At 37.9% G+C, this 18,524-nt stretch overlaps 1 protein-coding gene across 4 annotated transcripts in view; it reads right to left on the bottom strand.

Moving 5' to 3' along the window:
• LOC102686174 (astrotactin-2) overlaps positions 1-18,524 on the bottom strand; it is a 627,894-nt gene that overhangs the window by 28,964 nt on the left and 580,406 nt on the right. For all 4 annotated transcript variants that reach the window (XM_069183294.1, XM_015367152.2, XM_015367153.2 and 1 more), the window contains 2 exons: positions 8,431-8,531; positions 5,858-6,041 (listed from right to left, as the gene is read on the bottom strand). In XM_069183294.1, the coding sequence (XP_069039395.1) occupies positions 5,858-6,041; positions 8,431-8,531 (285 nt within the window). The remainder of the gene's footprint in view (positions 1-5,857; positions 6,042-8,430; positions 8,532-18,524) is intronic.

The raw sequence follows: 18,524 nt of genomic DNA, 5'->3' as shown, positions 1-18,524 counted from the left end.
GAAAGGTTACTGAGTTCTCTGGTCTCTCGTTAAACCTGTCACTGGCACTAAGGATTTTTTTAAAGTGTGGTCCTAGCTCTGTTGCAATTCGTAGGTGTGCGAGTTATCAACCGCCAGGACCATTAGCTCCTTCTGAGTCAGTCCCTCTCAGACATTCTTTCTCGCCTCCAGCTGTTACTGTAGCACCTAGCCAGTTCTGGCTTAGCTGTCAAATGGGTGTGACCCTATTGCACGCCTGCCAACTAAAGCTGTTGACAATGTTGGTGTTCCTTTACTGCATTAACTACTACCCTTCCAGCTATTCTGTGAAATCTGTTTGCCCACATGTACAGTAAACCTGATTGTATTTTGCGAACTGTCCACCAATGCTTTGGGAACTTGCTACATGGGACCATAATCTCATATTCTTACACTTGCAGGTCTCATGCTAACAATAATTGTTATCCACATTTATTTAGCATATTCATCCATATCTCACTATACCCATTGGTGACCAGTGCTGCAATGTGTTAGTGACAAGGAGACAGTCGTTGCTGGTCTCTGTGACAGAGACAAATGTCCTTATGCCAGATCAGATGTCAGGAGGGCAGAGGTCAGACTAGTGGATCTTTTTGCTCAAGATCATTTTGAGCTTCTCAGGACAAAGAAACATGGTGGTTAGCTAACCTGATGCATGCAGCACTGCGCTGACCCAATCAGAATTCAATTAGGGTCACTCATGGACTCAGAGGCCACACAGCACCACTCCCAAGACAACAAACTCTTGCCACATCAAAAGACCAGCTCTCCTGTCCTGGAGAAATTCTACACTGTCTAGGTTTTCAAAGCAGCCGACATCTCTTTCCGAACAAGTGTCACTGAGATCTGTTACGCTTTGAAGTTTCTTTCTGTCAGACACCGTATTGACACTAGATTTAAACAATCAAATTATAGCTGAAGTACAAGGACAATGTGTAATCTGCTCTAAAAGCCTGGCAAAAATGCAGGGATATTTTGAAAACTGCTGAAGCAACATATAGAAAGATCCAAAAAAGAAAATGCCAACTTAATAAAAATATCCAGAAATTATGGTGAAACCGAGAAGGTTTATCCAGTTAGGGTGACTCATTTATAGCCACATTGCATCTTTGAGTAATGTTCAAAGCACATGATGACAAAAGTGGGATGCTCAGAAATATCCAGATTAACGCAGTTCATTTCAAAAGTATCTCATAATATCCAAATCTTTAAATTATCAGAATTAAAAAATGACACAGAAACAATTCTCAGGTCCAATGTCTTTTCGGCAATGAGAATTGTTCAAGGTGATGGTGTATGAAGTTTAGTTTTCCCAATGAACTGTGTTATGTACTGACACTGACTGCTGCATTTCCTATTTTGTAACACAGGTACAGTAAATAGCCCTTAAGACACCATTTTCTATATTCTAATAAAATCAGAAAACGAAAATGAACAACCCTCTAAACTCATTTAAATAAAGATTAGTATCACTGTTTAGATCTCAACATATTTTACTACTGTGATTTAACTTCACACAGAACTACACAGGCTTTATGTCAGCTATAGAATAATCATTACCTCATTTTTGTGGGCTGCAGCTATGTTTATCAATGTCATTTAAAGCATACTGTTGTTGCATTACATTGCACAACCCTGAGGTTAACAGAATTCACGTGCAGCACACATTTCACTCACACATTTAAATCATTAACTAAAACTCTAACAAAAGTAAAAAATGCTTGCACTGCATCTGAACTATTTCACAATAGTGGCCCAATATTTCTTGCTCATGAAAGCAGAGACAGCTGAGCTGCCCAGAGGAAATTGAATGAAACAGTCAATCGTGTTCCTCAGTTTTACGAGTGGGTGAGGCGAAGAAACCATATCATGTGACCTTGAATGGGTCAAGCAATACGATGAGTGGCTGGAACTGGAAGGACTATGTTTCCTGTATCTTTGACCTCTGTTCTTGCCACAGCACCACAAGGCCTTTGGATTGTGCCTTAAAAAGATGTCTAACCTTTAATTTGCACATAATCCTAATTATATAGAATAATTCGCACATTTGACTTCAGTCGTAAAATTTACACACACAGAACAGTTAGGGCTTGTGTGCACACTGTACCTTTGCCAGCACGAGGTCTGTAGGTCAAGTTGTTCATATCAAATGACAAACGTGGTTTGGCTCTCGTGTTTTAAAGGGGCGATAAATGTTACAGAAAACGTAATGCCAAAATGAGGAGCACGAAAATAGAAAAAAATAATCCCCAAAACATACATGGAAATACTTGGATAAAAGTGGGTTTCTGAACATGTCAAGAAAAATGAATTGGACTGTCAGTGTGAAATAGGGAAGAATATGATGTACTATATCTTTACATCCAGATACTATAGTGCACTACTTAACCTGAAAATGATTAGCAGTCAAATCTTTAGAAACATTCTCAGTGTAACACTAAAGAATAGATAGAACTCCTGAAATAAGGGAGTTTAAAGAGATTAAAAAAGAGTTAAATTAATGGAGCAGACATTCCATATAATCCATCATCTACAGCTGTACTTAAGAATTCAGTGGCTCTCTTTAAATCACCAAGGTGAACGGCATTCAGTAGCATTATCACCATATTGTACAGCTTGTTGATGAGACTTCTTACAAAACAATTATTGTAGATTCTAATAGATCGGTCCCTAAGGCTTCAAATGTGATTCAATAGCCAAATAAACAGCAATAATTTTCTGTCATCTTCTATTGTAAAGACAGCTCGAATACTGAGGCTTTGGCTGAAGTTCAGAAACATAAGCAAGGAGATAATAAAGATGAAACAGCATAATGTCACTTTATTCACAGGGGATTTGGATGAACCTTTAGTTATTTACACTTTTCTCATGCCCTCTACAAACAAGCCAGTTCAAAGCCAACTTCAGTCTCAAACAGCTAGCTCTACTGTTTGAGACTGAAGTATGTATTTACATTCACCGAGAGTTGTAAATACCTGCTTCTCACATCACAAATACACAGTTTATAGTATACGTTTCTACTGCTTCTTTGTGGACAATGGGTTGTATGTTATGGGCTAATGACCAATGAAGTGATTTACAGTTGAGCTGAGAGCCAAAAAAGTAAGAGGCAAATTATTACTGGGTTAAGGTTCATAGATTTTCCACCCAAGTTGTAAGCTCTTATTTTTGGCCCCCAGATAAAATTAATCTGGTATCGTTTATACTAAATTATTCCCTTCGCTGCTTTCATCTAAGGGTTGGAAATTTATGCTGGAGGTGATAAGATTAATTCCCGGGTCTTTCATAATAGTGAAAAAGGACGCCTCCACTGAGTCGAGAAAGCAAATAGCCTTCCACTTGAGGTTAATGTCTAAACAACACAGCGAGCAATTAATCTTACAATTGCACAGCAACATCTAAACGGTAGTGTTAAACGAGGTGGCAGGAGGAAAACATAAAGCACAATCTTGTCTCCTCAAACGGTGTGGCTAATCTGATTCATGCCGCTGTGTGTAATTTGAAAAGCCCTATTTATTTGCAGAACTCTCTATTGTGTAGCTATCACCAAAGAAGATCTGATGAATTCATAAAATGTAAATTGAATTGCAACCAGTAATGATCTTACTTCAGTTACATTTCACTTTCAGGTAGAATCTGCTTCACCCAAAATCTACCAAATAAGACAAATACATGCAGTATTTGATTTCTATCAGTGTGAAAATAAGACCTTTGAACTTCATTTAATAATACCTCCTTACAATTTTGTTTTTCTTGACTAAGTAATCAATTGAACCTGATGGATACACTTTTCAAACCTTTGCAACAGGTCCCCAGGTTGTTCTTTAAATTTCTTAACATTCACACTGGTGTTTAGTGAAAAATCACTGGAAGTCCCCACCCAAAAAGATTGTCAAAAGCATGATGAGAAGCGAGCAGTGAGGAATTAAACAAACAGGTTTTCACATCTGTTTTCTCATCAACAACACAGTGCAACTCGCAAAACTGACATTTCATATGTGTTTTGGCTGGCTCTTTGTTCACCTGGATATTGGCAATTGTTCACATTGATCTAAAGGAACACTGTGTACCCCAGCCTGTATTTTTTATGATAAACACAAGTCAAAACACTGGCAGTGACGGTTTCCTATAACTTTAGATTTCATTATGCTTTACTGAAGTAAAACTCAACTCAAGTCCCCAAAGGGGGCATTGTCTTACTCTTAGTATAAGGAAGGTTCAAGCCTTACTTCTGAAGGCAGTATTTCATTCGCTTTAAGAATGATTTACACATAAAGGTCTTTGTGATAAGATCCTATTTCAGACATGTAATTACAGCATTTCAAAGAGGGTGGTGACAATTCTTTTTATTTTTATTTTCTTTTAAGCTGAGAGATCTAAGTTTCCATTTCCGTACGGTAACAACAGCCCCTGCCAGTTCATTGTCCCAAACAAAGCCAAGAGCACTTAAGTCTCAGCTCTTAAATAGCCAGGACTCAATGCAAGCCAAACTATTGTGGTCTGATCCAACCTGTATTGTTAAACAAGGTTAGTGCTTCCAGGTAATAACAGTGGAGGCTTTGTGCACTGTATACTAACAGCCTCTTTTCATCACATCAGAAAGATGCCGACTAAACATTTACCACATGTATCTGGGCCAGCATCAGATACATCTGTGCATCAGCACTCATTTTTTAATTACATTGAGAACAAGATGTAACACAGCAAATGGTCAGTTTGATACATTGTAGGGCACGTGTGGTGAGGTTGGTAAAATAATTGTAAAGCATTTACAGCATTTAAACCTTTGGTTTTATATTCAAATTATATTTTAAGTCTGGATTTAAAAAACTTGACTCCTCAATCATCTCAGTGTGCTAACCAAAGTACAGTTTCTGGTACTGTCCACTACAGTTGCACTCAGAGTGCTACAACACATCTATCAGTGCTATGTATTACATCTCCATGATTAATATTCTGACAGCACTTTAATTTCTCTCAAAGGAGGCTGTCCATTTATTCAAGATATCTTTCATTGCTTTTACTATTGGGATCATATGATCTGGCACCTCCCAGAAGAATAATTAAAAAAATATATATTATTCTCTTGTTATAGCTTTTGTCTCTGAATGGAAAAAAACAGCATGATATCACTGGGAAGACACATGCCAAAGCACTTCCCAGATTTTATAAATTGTTTTTTTTCGAGCACAACAGAGCAGTACACCATGACCCAACTTTTATTGCTGTTAACCACACAAGTGGCCACAGATGCTGGATTAAGGAGCCTGATTATCAATGTTTGACCCATGATCTCACAGATAATATTTTTATTAGGACATACTTAAGGAATTAAGCATTTTGATTAACTTTCTTAAGCTAGGGATGAATGAACCTCTAAGCACAGAAAATGGGTACTTTTTCTGGGTGAAGAGAGCTACTAATATCCTCATCATTAGCAGTCTTAATTAGAAACTGTTCAGAAGTCTTTAAGACAAGAGACATCGATGCAAAAAATGTTGTGATATTGCTTAAGACTGAAAGAAATCAGCTGCAGAGAAAGCAAAATGGTTCTACTCGAGGTGACAAGCTATTGTCCTGGATTCCATCATCAAACCATAATCTTGGTGACACCCATGCTATGACGTTTGGACTGTTAAGGTTTGTGTCCTCTTGCATATCTTAAAATACCAAGGACCTTCTTTTAAATAAAATAAATGCTAACACGAAAAAAATGGAAATTGAACTTATTTTATCTAAACTCAGCTTAAGCACTGTTTTGCACAGTATATACAGTATTTCATAACAGCAGGGGATTCTTCTCTTTAAAGACCAGGAGGGTTTGTGATGGAGACATTACCTGGGCCCCAGCTCATCTTCACTGCGCCAGACGAAATCCCCAAATTTCTCATAGTGGGAGTTGTAATGATACTGGACCCGGTACAGCATAGAGGGGGAGATCTCCATCAAGGTGTTGTAGGCAGTCTGCTGCTCCTTCCCACTGGTGTAGCCATTGTAGAGGTTGTACACTTTGTCGGCAATCTCTGTGAAGCAAGCACCAAAGAGCAGACCATCACTCTCTCTCCTCTACATAAAGAGAAGCTCTGTTGGCTCTATTGCGCTAACAGTTAGTATTGCTTAGTAGTAGTAGCAATTCTAATGAGACTTAGCATTGCTAACACTAAGTTCAGACCATCATTGCAGGGCCCAACAATTTCTGAAGGTAAATTCTGGACCTAACTTGCAGCTGCAAATCTCATAATTAGACATTGAATCTACAGCTGCAGCCTCATTTCAAATCAGAATATTCTCGAGATGTACAGTATGACATTTCTATGCCCAATAAAACACTGTGAATGGGTTTCTAATTAAAATATTGTAAATGTTGTGTCCTCACTGAAAGCAAGAGCCTAAATTATGATCGGATACACGAAATAAATTTATTTTCAGTTTATGCTCGTATAATACTTGGCTTTTGAGCTACAAAGCAGACAAGCCAAGACATTTATTCACAGTTAATAAATGTGAATAAATGCACTCTCTGAGCATTTTTTTCCTACAAGTTCCTTACTTTGGCCCAAAGTAATGCCTTGATAAAGTAGAGTTAGACTCTGGGGTCAAGCTTTTTGTGGCCTCTCTGGCACATCAGTGTGTGGTCTCAGAGCTGCAATGCTGGCTCCAAGGAAATGAGTCGGGCATTTTACAGGGATTGTCAAGTGGTCACCTTATTTCATGGTTTCATTGCTGTTTCATGAACTGGCCCAGGAAATCTCAGGAAGACCTGGCATCCCAGCATCTCTTTCCTCCTTTCCCATTCAACCCAGTTGCTTGGTCATTAATGTTCTCAGTTCATAATCAGAATCAGTGTTATTCCCACAAAAACTTTTCAGGGTTGCTGCATACAGTAACAAATCAGGACATCCTGAAATAATTCATACATTACTTTTAAATGCAGAGGTTTCAAAATGAGGGTGGGACATGCGGGTTTCGAGATCCACTAACATGCATATTTGTTATTATTTCAAAATCCTTTTAACATTGAGGACGCAGTTATGGTGTCTGTTACACTATTTCATTCTTGAGCCTGTGCAACCACATTATCAAAACAATTAGATTCTAACAATTCCCCCCATCAATCTGCCTAAGGTAAAAAGGTCAGTAAATTTTGTCACATGAAATGAAGCACAGTTTTTTGCATATCTGTTTTTGACAGATACTGCTTTTCCTCAGTACTGTAAATGATAGAATTGTCTTATTTAGTTGTATGTTTGTGGACAATCTTTTCATAACAGCTAAGGCCAATGAAATCATTGCCTCAGCAAGCATGCCCTACTGAGAGATTATAGGGTAATTTTGAAACTTGTTTATTTTGGCGACTACTGATCATCGACATTCCTGTATGTAAGTGTTCTTCTTGAACATCACCGCAAAGCATACATAGATAAATTAATTATAGCAGAGAATAGCTAAGTATTGATGTATAGTTTATACAAATACTGTTGTTTTTTGTAAATTAAAAGTTCAGATTGATCTTCCATTTGTTTCACTACAGTATTTATTATGTAAAAACTTTTTACCCTCGTATACAATTTCCTCCCTTCATATAATTTTTTTCTTTTACACATACGTTTCACAAATGTTTAAGCTTAAACAAAGCTGTTGTTCCTTTGCAATTCTTCGTTCTCTCATTTGATTGGTCTGTAAAGGTTTAAACGAGCACTCTGTTATGGTACATACCCACACTGATCAGACCAAAATAAAAATTCACAGAGACAAAAACTCGAATGAGAAAGTTGCAACAATATGTCCTGTAGTGTCCCATGAGAAAACGCAACTAAAGGAACAACATTTATTCAGGAATAGAGTGAAAACATTATTACAATGCAGAGACCTTAAAAAAGTTAAAGTATTTGCATTTTTTAAATGAGTGTTACAATTAACTTTTTACAAATCGGTTAAGATTCTTGGACAGAATCTATAGACCTGCATAGTCAAAATCATATTGAAAAAGACTACATAAACTGTTTGTGCTGCAGGCGCTAAATAAACACATTGTGCACAGCTCTGCCATGGTATCCAGGCAACAGCTTTACTCTCAGTGACACTGCCCTTATCCTATAGTATTTTGGTACAAGCCTTATTTCAAGTAGGTACAGCAGCTGCGTCAGCATGCGTACTGTAGGCTACAAAGGAACAAGTAAAGGTTACTTCACCTGAAGAAGGCTCCACCAACGAAACATTGTGTTTCTATTCTTCTCTTGGCAGCATCAAATAAACCTTTACATGTTCCTTCAAATCCTAATTTGGCAAATTGCCCTCAACAAATTGCAGTTTCACTGTCTGTCACAGTAAAGCTGGTAGCGAGACTTCAGAAGGGGACCACTTGGGGGGGGGTGGGGGTGTGGGGGTGAGGGAAGTTAATGTCTCTCATACCTTCAGCCTTGTTGTCATCCACTATGGGGCACGATGTCCTCACAGAGACGTAGCTTGACTCAGATCGCCTCCCTCGGCTGTCCACCGCAAACAGAGTGAACCTGGCCCAGAGAAGAAAGGAGAGACTGATGCAGAAGCTGGTGAAGTTGAATCACACTGGAGCCTGTGGCGTAGCTGGTGCTCACGCTGTGAGGGCAGACCAAAAGAAAGTTAAGTACATCTCCTCTGCCAGTCCTACGACCTGAGGATCCTCTAAATTACTGTTCTTGGTTACAGGTACATCCCAACAGAGAGGCTGGCAAAAATATAGTTCTGCTCACTGATGAAGAGTCAAAATAGAGTGCATTCCAGATTCACTTCCATTAAAGATGTTATAAACATTCCTCTCTCTCCTGCCACACACACAGGAAGGGCAGAGTTATACAAATGCCAGGACTACTACTATTCTTATTCATATTCGTATTCGGATACATATTCCTATTATGTGCTTGAAAGAATAAGTAGCTGCAACTTAAGGGTAATAAGAGTGCAGAAAAACTAAAAGACTTAAAGCAGAATGTTCAATGAGGAAGAGGACTCAGGACATATTTTCATTTCCTTTAGATAACCTACAGATTTCAATGTACTGTATTTCACATCGACAGAGCCACTAAATGCCACCTGCTCAGCAGATATAGCACTTTCCTTAATAAAACAGTTATTTTTTGCAAGCTAGTAAATTCCCCCAAAAACCTTTTGCCTTTTCCAATCAGGCAGTGGCCTGAGCTGTTGACTCACAGCCAGTCTGTGTAACTGAGTCTCTGCCCAGCTGCAGCTACAGCATCGTTCACTCAAACAGCAGTACTCTGTAAGGACAAGGTCACATCGCCTTTGTCTGTGCAATCCAATAGTTTCATAAACACAGATATTCAAAATAGCTTGCTTCAGGACTTTAGTAAAATGGTGTTTTAAAAATGGTCAATCAAAGCAGTCACCCGGGGGGATGAGGTGTAAGTGAAATAAGAAAAATAAAACCCGTTCAAGAATTGAAATTTTGTGACATTTTACAATATTCTTGCTTGCTTACAAAAGGCAATGGGTCTCATATTTCTGATATTCGTGCGCCCAGCTAGCTGGAATGCAATTCACATTTAAAAATACCTATAATTCACAGCAGGCATGTATTGGGAATTCAGAAGGATTCCATTACTTTCCAAAAAATTCTCCTGGCACGATATCAAAGCACTAAAACCATTTACCCAAATAACTGCTTGAATGGGACTTTCTTTCTGTAATGACAGTGATTTGTGAAAAAAAAGTAGTCCTACCCCATACTTTGTCTTAGACCACCCAGTCCCCAAAGTTAAGAATTTAAATTGTGAGCTCCAGTCATAACAATGAAAAGACACCCTGTCTCTATGTAAAGAACTTCTAGGAATTTGTGTCCCAACAATCAGCACTTGGTTACTGTGAAGCTTTCCATAAGCTGAATGGCCGCCTCTTATTTGTGGTCCTCCTTATGTTCTTACATTCAAAATAAAAATCATCTCTTGCACTGAATTCCTGGTATTTGTGTATGTGGGATGTCTGTTGAAGCAAGTGAAGAGAAACACTACACTAGCAATGCAGGTTGTAGTAACTGTAGATGTGATTTCTGCAGGCATACTGATGTCCTGGAGTCTTCACAACAGATGTATGTCCTGTTTTTTTACATTTTCTTTTCAGAGTAAACAAATTGAATAAACAATTTATATAGCAACTTGCTGTAGCCTGTGGATTTATTTTTGAGTACCTTTTACTCCACTCATACATGTTTTTATACTGAACTTTACTCCTGCTATAAAGCTGGGCTAATACGGTGATCATTCTTTCTATTATTACATCTTACTAGGTTCTAAAGTTCATCTTATGTCTTGTAGGCATATCCAATTTACAAGACACACAAGCACAGTTTTATTATAAAATGTTATTAGATGGAATATATAAGCCCATAAAGACTTGGAGCTTAGTCTAATCAGATCATCAAGGAAAATGACTTTGAAGGCTGGGAGTGGAGAACCTACAGCTCAACATGACTGCTTGGGTACAACTTGGGCTGAAATGATCTTGCTCATGAAGTACTTATGCTTGATTTGTGTTACGGACAGGGTCTGCGGTCCGTGTCGGGTTTTGTTGTAGACCCTATGCAATGCAGTAAGAGCTGGAGAAAACGGGAGGCGTGGTAGGTTTAATGGTGCACAAAATAACTGACAGCCCGTGAGACAGTGAGTGGGGGAGACAAAGAATGGCATCCAAATCCGAGCAGGTCCAAAGGCAGGTCAGGACACAGTCCATGAGCCCATCAACAATTAATCCGTCCTCTGACGCGACAAGGTTAAAATCCCCGGAAAGGGGGAAAACAGGAACACGCGCAAAACATGGAGGTCCCAGGATGATGGGGCGAGTTCCTCCAGACCCCGGGCTCTGGAAATGGGAGGTGTTAAGGATGAGGCCTGTGCCCTCAGGAGACAGATGTAGGGTATCCTGGTGCTAGGCAGGCCTTGCAACATCCATACCCTAATGTTGATCCTCGAGGACTGGAGGTGCTAGACTTTAAATAGCGGTAGGCATAACAGTCATGGAACTAATGACAGGAGTAGTGGAGCGCCCTCTAGGCGAGGAATGTCAGCCGTGACAGTTTAGAAGGGAACCTCACAGGTTCTCCTATAATCAGCTTTCAGAGGAAGCTGGAATTAATTTCTGTGAGATGCTTGCCTCCTTCCTAATGTTTCCTGACTAAATACAACGAAATCCAGAGATCAGATGAACTCAGTCTCTCATCGGCTCATCAGGGGGTTTGAAAGTCACCAAAAAACCTCTGCATTATGATCCATGTTTGCTGTCAGGGAATAGAAGCAGCACTCTGAAATGGTTGGATCTAACCCCTAGATGTTCAAGGACATAATGCAGACGTTTTCTTACAGACAACCACACCAGCCTACAATCACACTGAAATGGACTGACAACATGTGCACAGGGAACCTCAAATTCAAGGAGAGTGGTATGAATGTCCATGCATCCTGTAACAACATTGTCATTTTTGCGCAATCATGTACAGTGAGCATATTTGAAGTGGCCACACAATGCCTGTAAAAGCCATGCACAGGACATGACTGTGGAGAAAGATAGCAAGCATTTGGCTGAAATTAAATGACGATTCAATCTGGTTTATATTCAATCACTGCTGAGAATTTGTATAGGTCTCTATTTAATAATTTAATTTGAATAGTTTCTTTATCTACAGAAGTTCGAGTACAGTAGGTAACAGCATCAACATGTGTAGGCTTTTCTTTTCAGCATAGAATAAACCTTTACCTGTTCTTCTATATCTATACTGTACGTGCACTTCAATATCACTGTATTTAAAGGTGATATTGTGCACTCAGCTGTCTCGCTGAGTCCTAAAGGAGAGCCAGCTATAAGGTCATACCTTTAAATGCAGGCTGTGCATGCCCCACTTGCACAGAATACAGATTTGTGCTTCTTTAGTCTAACGATTTAAACATGTTCCTCTAATACCAAAGTTACCGTGTATTAACTGCAAACTGGATCCCACAAGGAGGCACACAGTAAACCTCCAGGAAAGACAGAAGTTGTGGTTGGAAATTCCTTCCTGACCCCTGACTGCAAAGAATTTCAAAGACTTTGATGAAGGCCTTTGCCTTCATAGTTAGAGGACAGCAATACTATGATAATCACTGCAGCCTCAAGTATGAAGCCATCACTTTGTTATTTCAGCAATAGGCAATAGAGAAACTAAAACTGTCCTGACTTCTGACATTGAACAGCAAAGCTTGAACCAACTGCTGTGCAACATAACAGCAGGACTGACACAGACTCCCATCAGAGCCCAGATAGCTCTGCCAATCATAAACACAATGTCAAACCCTTCATTAGCCCTAAACAGATAAGAGTTTTAGGGATATTTCTTTCTTTGAAAATGAAAGCCTTGAAACCAGTTAACTGCTGTAGTCATGTTGGCAGTAATTAAAAGAGTGTTTGCTTTTTTTCTTAAACTTCAGCAATCAAACAAGGTCACCCACACGTAGTTACAATTTCACGGCTAAAACCTTTCTTTTCACTCCATCTTCTCAATACTGCACAGAATTTAAAAAATAATAAATATAACACATTGGACACTTACTTATGAAATGATGTAATTATGAAAATGATGAAAAGAGACTTTTCCCTTAACACAGTTTCTATTTTAGACAAGAAACTAAATTGGCCATGAACTACCCATGGAAAATTGAGGATGTTTCCACAAATTCCAGTCAGAGTTTTATTTTTCTCTGTTGTCTCTTGAACTACAGATGGTTAACTGCTGTCTCTGCACTATTCTACTTTAAAAGAGCAGACCCACAATGGCCTAGAGGTACAGACACCTGTAGTAACTCAGGAAAACAGTGTGAACAGTAAAAAGAGATCTTTGTGAGATCACAGAACAGAGAAAGAAGAGCTGCGCGCTTAAAATCAGAAAGAGGTTCTTAATTGAAAAATATTGTCACAATCGTCTAAATTAATATACACTAAACAAGATTCGTGTTTACCTTGGTGATGTTCCAAAGTTTGGTATGCTTGATCTCCTTCACATCAGGTGAAGTCTCATATTTTGATTTCTGTTTCAGTCTAGAGCTGTGTGTGTGTTGTTTTTACTACAGCACAATAATTTGTCTCTTTCCACTCCTCGGTCCTCTGAGGGTTAACTCAACAGGCGCTCAGGCATTTGGGCTGGACGAGAATAACAGTTCATTAAGCCCACTTTAATGTATGATAAATGTGGCGGGCAATGGCCATGAAGGGTTCCCAACATTATCTCTGGATTATTAAGTGGGATATCACATGGAAAAAAGGTCACATGTTATAGTTAATGTGACCCTGTTTTTCAGTTTCAAGATATGTCATGTTACTGCGGTCCTACTTTTACTAAAAACATGCTGAAGATTCCTTAGGTTTCTATTTCAAGTGCATGACAATACAAATATACAGAACTTTCTCTTACAATAACAAGGCAACTCTCATTCCTAATCAGAGGGGTAGAATGTCTGTTACAGTTCCTACCAATATGAACAACAAATATATATATTTTTTTATAATTTGAATCGAATAATGGAACTGTTCAATAGAATATAATTTGTCATGGCTCTTTCAGTGTAATCCCTGAAATATATTGTAAGATGAAAACATCAGAAAACAATATATGCATCTAAACAATGGCTTGTGACTAAAAAGACAGTGACTAAAAAGTGATTTTAAGCTATTTTCATTTTAAGACTGCAAGCAATACGTACTGAGAGGCATTCAAAATAAAATATTTTTTAGTTACAATTAACCCTTGTTGTGTTTTTTAATTTTTCTCAATATTAATAAATACACTAATAAAAGTGATCGCGTTACCTTTAGACAAATAACAGAATAACAGCCTAAATAAAAGTCTTAACTTTAAGTGATTATATCGTTGTACTTTGTACACAGTGAAAATGTCTAAGATAAATAAGGGTATATATAGATGCAGCCATGCAGAATGTGGTATCAGTCGATATACCATGTTAAGCATCGCAGTATCCAGGCCAGCAGTGTATCAAGGCTGGACTGCACTACTCTAAAACTGCAAGGTGGCACATTCAATTCTTTATGCCAGGTGTGTGCGGTTGTCAGGAAAATTAGTACAGTATGAAATGTTTATTTAATTTATTTAACCCATTAGTGCTTTCCTTCCCTAATCATACTGTATTCACAGCATTCTGTCTCAACAATGTAATCACTGTATTGAATTAAATTGTTTGTCGCTAGTATTCATGCAGTATGGTTAGCACAGGAAAGCACAAAAGGGTTAATAAACATTTGGTACTGTACCGATCTCCTGTCAATCACACACAGCTGCGGTACTTTAAGGATTCACTGCCTGGCAAATTGCAGTATTAACAGTTTCAGTTGTTTCAATTAATTTATAGTTGCCCTCAGAAAATTAATTGTTTTCTGAGAACTTCTGTGAAACCAGGCATATTAAAAAACAATGTCTGAACCAGGCTCCATTCATGGCATGTCATACCCTTCACAGAAAAAACAACAACTGTACAGGCATGTTATTTTATTTTAAAATGGTACATGGTGATATATATTTTTTGCATTTATACAACATATAAAATGTGTTATATTTTCAAGAAATATGATTATTAGGCTAGGAAGAAAACGTTAAATGAAATTATATTTCAGTAACATCTAATGCAACACAAATGCTAACTATCAATCTTCTTTGAGCAGTGAAGGGTTGAATTCGGCATGTTCAACAAAACCGTAGTACACCCCAGTGCATCATTTAATTGTAATTCTTCCAGCCATTTTTGTAATGGCTTTATGCAATACAGAACCTATCCCAGCAAGCAACAGGCACAAGTCCATGACAGTCCATGACAAAGCATACACAGACACACACACTCACATCATGGCCAGTTTTCCTAGAAACCAATTAACCTACCAGTGTGTCTTTTGACTGTGTGAGAAAACTGAACACCCACAGAACCAACATGAAGTCTAGGAGAACATACAAACTCTTCACAGATGGCACCCAGGAATTGAACCCAGGGTCCCAGTGCTGTGATGTAGCAAACCATCCATAACTTTCATTCATTTCATCAAAACCTTTATCCGTCTAATAATAAACAGGATGGGTAGAAAAAAGAGGAAAATGTTGGGCCCAATTTGCGTGCTTGGGTTTTACAAGCTCAATGAACTAGAAATTCCATCAAGTTCCCACAGAGTCAGCTTCAACAGCATAGCTAGGAAACATGCATTCACTGAGATATTAATGGGGTATAATCCACCCAACCTATCTTGCTTGTAAGCTCAAAGCCAAAACAATCAAACCTCTTGTTTTATCCTGTTACTCTGTACAACCTGACTCTGAGTGAAATTAAATCTCATATTGTGTTTTCACCAGTTTTAGGACCAGTTACATATACAGTAAAACAGAAAGGAGTTGCTGTGCCTTAACAAAATCATATGATAATGATAATTCTACCTTGTGTCACAGACACAAGAGTACATGAGATAATAATGTAGGCATTTGCAACACAATACAGAACAAGAGCATTTAATAGGAGGAGGATAATCAGATGAGAATAGAATGGTGAGACTAAATACATGGAGAGAAATCTTCAGTCAGAGCGATCCCTTAAAACAAGAAATGAGCAGTGTATGAATGCAACTACACAAAAATGCCGCTATACCTTACTTCAAGGAAATAAATCATTATTTGGTTTCTGCCACGCAGTTAAAATCAACTAACAACAAAACGCCAACCAAATCTCCAAACTGCACGGGTCTTATAAACTTGACAAAGACTCTGGTAGATACTTTCATCTGGCATTATCTGAATTAAGAGTAATTACTGGCAGCTGAAATGGCTATTATTCTGTGACTAGCTATTCAACGGGGGCTCTCTTAAACACAAACACAATTATATCCTTGGAAACTAAATATCAACAAAACAAACAAGACACAAAAGCAGTAGTATTAAAGGATTGTGGTGTTCCTCTCTCTAACAAGATTCACTTCATATCTTTCTGGATGTAAAAGAAATACAATTATACCAGGAAAAAAGTACAAATAATGTTAAAAATTATGAAAAGTAAACTTTCTCAGGGGCCTTTTAAAAAACAAACAAAATGTTCTTTGTTCCAGGAAAACATATCAGTTTATCAGCATAATTTAAATACTTTTTAAGGGTGTAATTTCCAGTTAAAGTGATGCAGTACTAAAAAATGTGATTAATCTTACCTAAACTATACATTCCTTTTCAGATTTAAATGTGATGTTGATGTTATATTGTAAGTGGGAGATTCTGATATATTTTAAACACATACAGTACATATGGCCTATCAAGAGACATTGCCAGAAAACACTAAAGTTAGCATTCTTTGATTTGTGCAGTTTAAATAATCTCAAAGCACATGCAATTAATGGTCAAAAGATAAAATTAAAATCCTCGTTCACAGCACATTTTTACAGTTTTATCCAGTTATGGCCAATAATATCCACCGTAAAGCAGGATTCCAGGATCTTTAACAACTCAATTATTCAAGACTTGAGAAGAAGAACGGCAAATTTATCAAAAGGATCATTAGAGTTAGCCAACACTGGCCTAAATAATCGGCATAAAATTTCTGTTAATGGCTGGCTTGTCCAAAAGGGACCAAAGAGGATAAGTGAGGTTAGGCTTAAATCTTACTTGCCATTTTTTAAAGTCATTACTTACTGTAATTATTTGACTGCTAAATCCAAGAGTTTAAAAACTCTTAAGTTATAGATAACTTGAAACTATATGGGACTCTATTTATCCAGGACTGAACCTGCTCTACATAGTGTGTAGTCATAATCTTAAAGACACCCTCTGAGTTCCAAGGTGTTACTAAAGATGTAAACATCAGTTGTACTCTTAGTAAATTCTAAGAACTAGCAGAGTTATCAACTTGTCCCAGACAGAAAATCTAATTCACATAGAAAAAGCACCACCAGTTCCACGAGCAAGTGCTGTCTTAGATCAAGTAGTAAATGTCTGTGTATGGAGATTTCTAGAACAACATTCAGCAGATCATCTGTTCTCTTCTGTAGGTACTGTTAAGTTGGGACACTGGGCTTATCAATCTGTAACAGAGGTTTTGTAATCAGGTGAGCTCCCGATACAAACAGCAGTCAACTGGGGGGTGCTATACTTTAAAATAGGCACCTTCCTTCAGGTGAGTAATTAATAAAAAGTGTACGGGATGTTATGCCAGTGTCCTGATATTCTGTTCCCCTTCCTGAATTGATATGTAACATGTGGTGAATTCCCATTATCTGTAAATCACTTTGTCCAGAAAAGGACTGTTAAATTATTCTTCTTATTATTATTATTTTTATTGTTATACTATATGTGTAACTATGTAGTACATAAGTCAAAGTAAAGCTGCTACTTTCTGACAATGATGGTGGATCTGAATTTGCAGAAAACATTTATTTTTATTCTCCACTTTAACACATTACTGTTAAAAATATTATTCTATCAAATATGGAAAAATGACATTTTGTGGTGGGCTCACTTAGTCCTCTGATTGATATGGTCAAGGGTTTGAACCTCTGCTATTTCTCACATCATGGCTGTATGGCTAATGAAACATTTCAGTGCTTTCTATCCAACTATACTATTCTCTTCCCCACATGTCCGGATGGTGCCAGGGCTGGGTACCATCTGAGTTGGATGCTGTATCACTGCCATGGATCCAAGAGGGACATCATGGATATAGCTATTGTTTAGGAGGATTTTGCTGGTCCACAGAGACCTGCATGGAATACTGACATACAGAATTATGGATGGGTGAATTCCTTTATTAATTTTTTCGTTTTTCTATTGTATAGTGTTAGCATTGTATAGTTGACCTTGGACCTCTAGAGTTTTTTTTCCTCCTTACTTAGGAGTTTTTGATTCCTCTCCTCCATTGTCTTCTGCTCTTTTCTGTTCTGTATTCACACCATGTATGGTCACTTGCTTTGTTAAGCGCCTTAAGGCAACCTTGTTGTGAAAGGTTCTTTATAAAAATAAATTGAATTGAATTGAATTCTATGCCGTTGGAAAAAAAGGAGGCAAAATCATTAGAAGCTGATCTCCCTGGATCTAATTCATCAAATTCACAGCAGGTGTGAAACACGAGCAGGACCGTTCCGAAGCCTTTTTTGTGTGTTTGTTTTTCAGCTCAACTTGCAGTGCCATCTAGTGTCTGTCATTCAGATCAATCAAAAGAACCCCCAAGTTCTCATATCTAACAGACATTTCTAAATAGAAATGCCCATGTTTTTCCCAGGTATTAACTTGAAAAAAGAAAAAAAAATGTATTTACAGGTCCGTATACACTGTACTAGCTTATCTGTAACAATTTAAAACTGCTGTAGGCACTCACTGAATCCATGTACAGGAGTGAATATTCAGACAGAAGATGAGTTTTGCCAAAGCTCTTCCAAATTATGGAGCACTGCGGTTTTTAAACCTGTGAACAGATCTGGATATTCTAACATCACATACAAAAATCAATTTCGTATAT

This window comes from Lepisosteus oculatus, chromosome 24, assembly GCF_040954835.1.
Source record: "Lepisosteus oculatus isolate fLepOcu1 chromosome 24, fLepOcu1.hap2, whole genome shotgun sequence".
Lineage (NCBI taxonomy): Eukaryota > Metazoa > Chordata > Actinopteri > Semionotiformes > Lepisosteidae > Lepisosteus > Lepisosteus oculatus.
The sequence above is the reverse complement of the archived record's forward strand: the minus strand, read 5'-3'. Positions and strand labels throughout refer to the sequence as shown.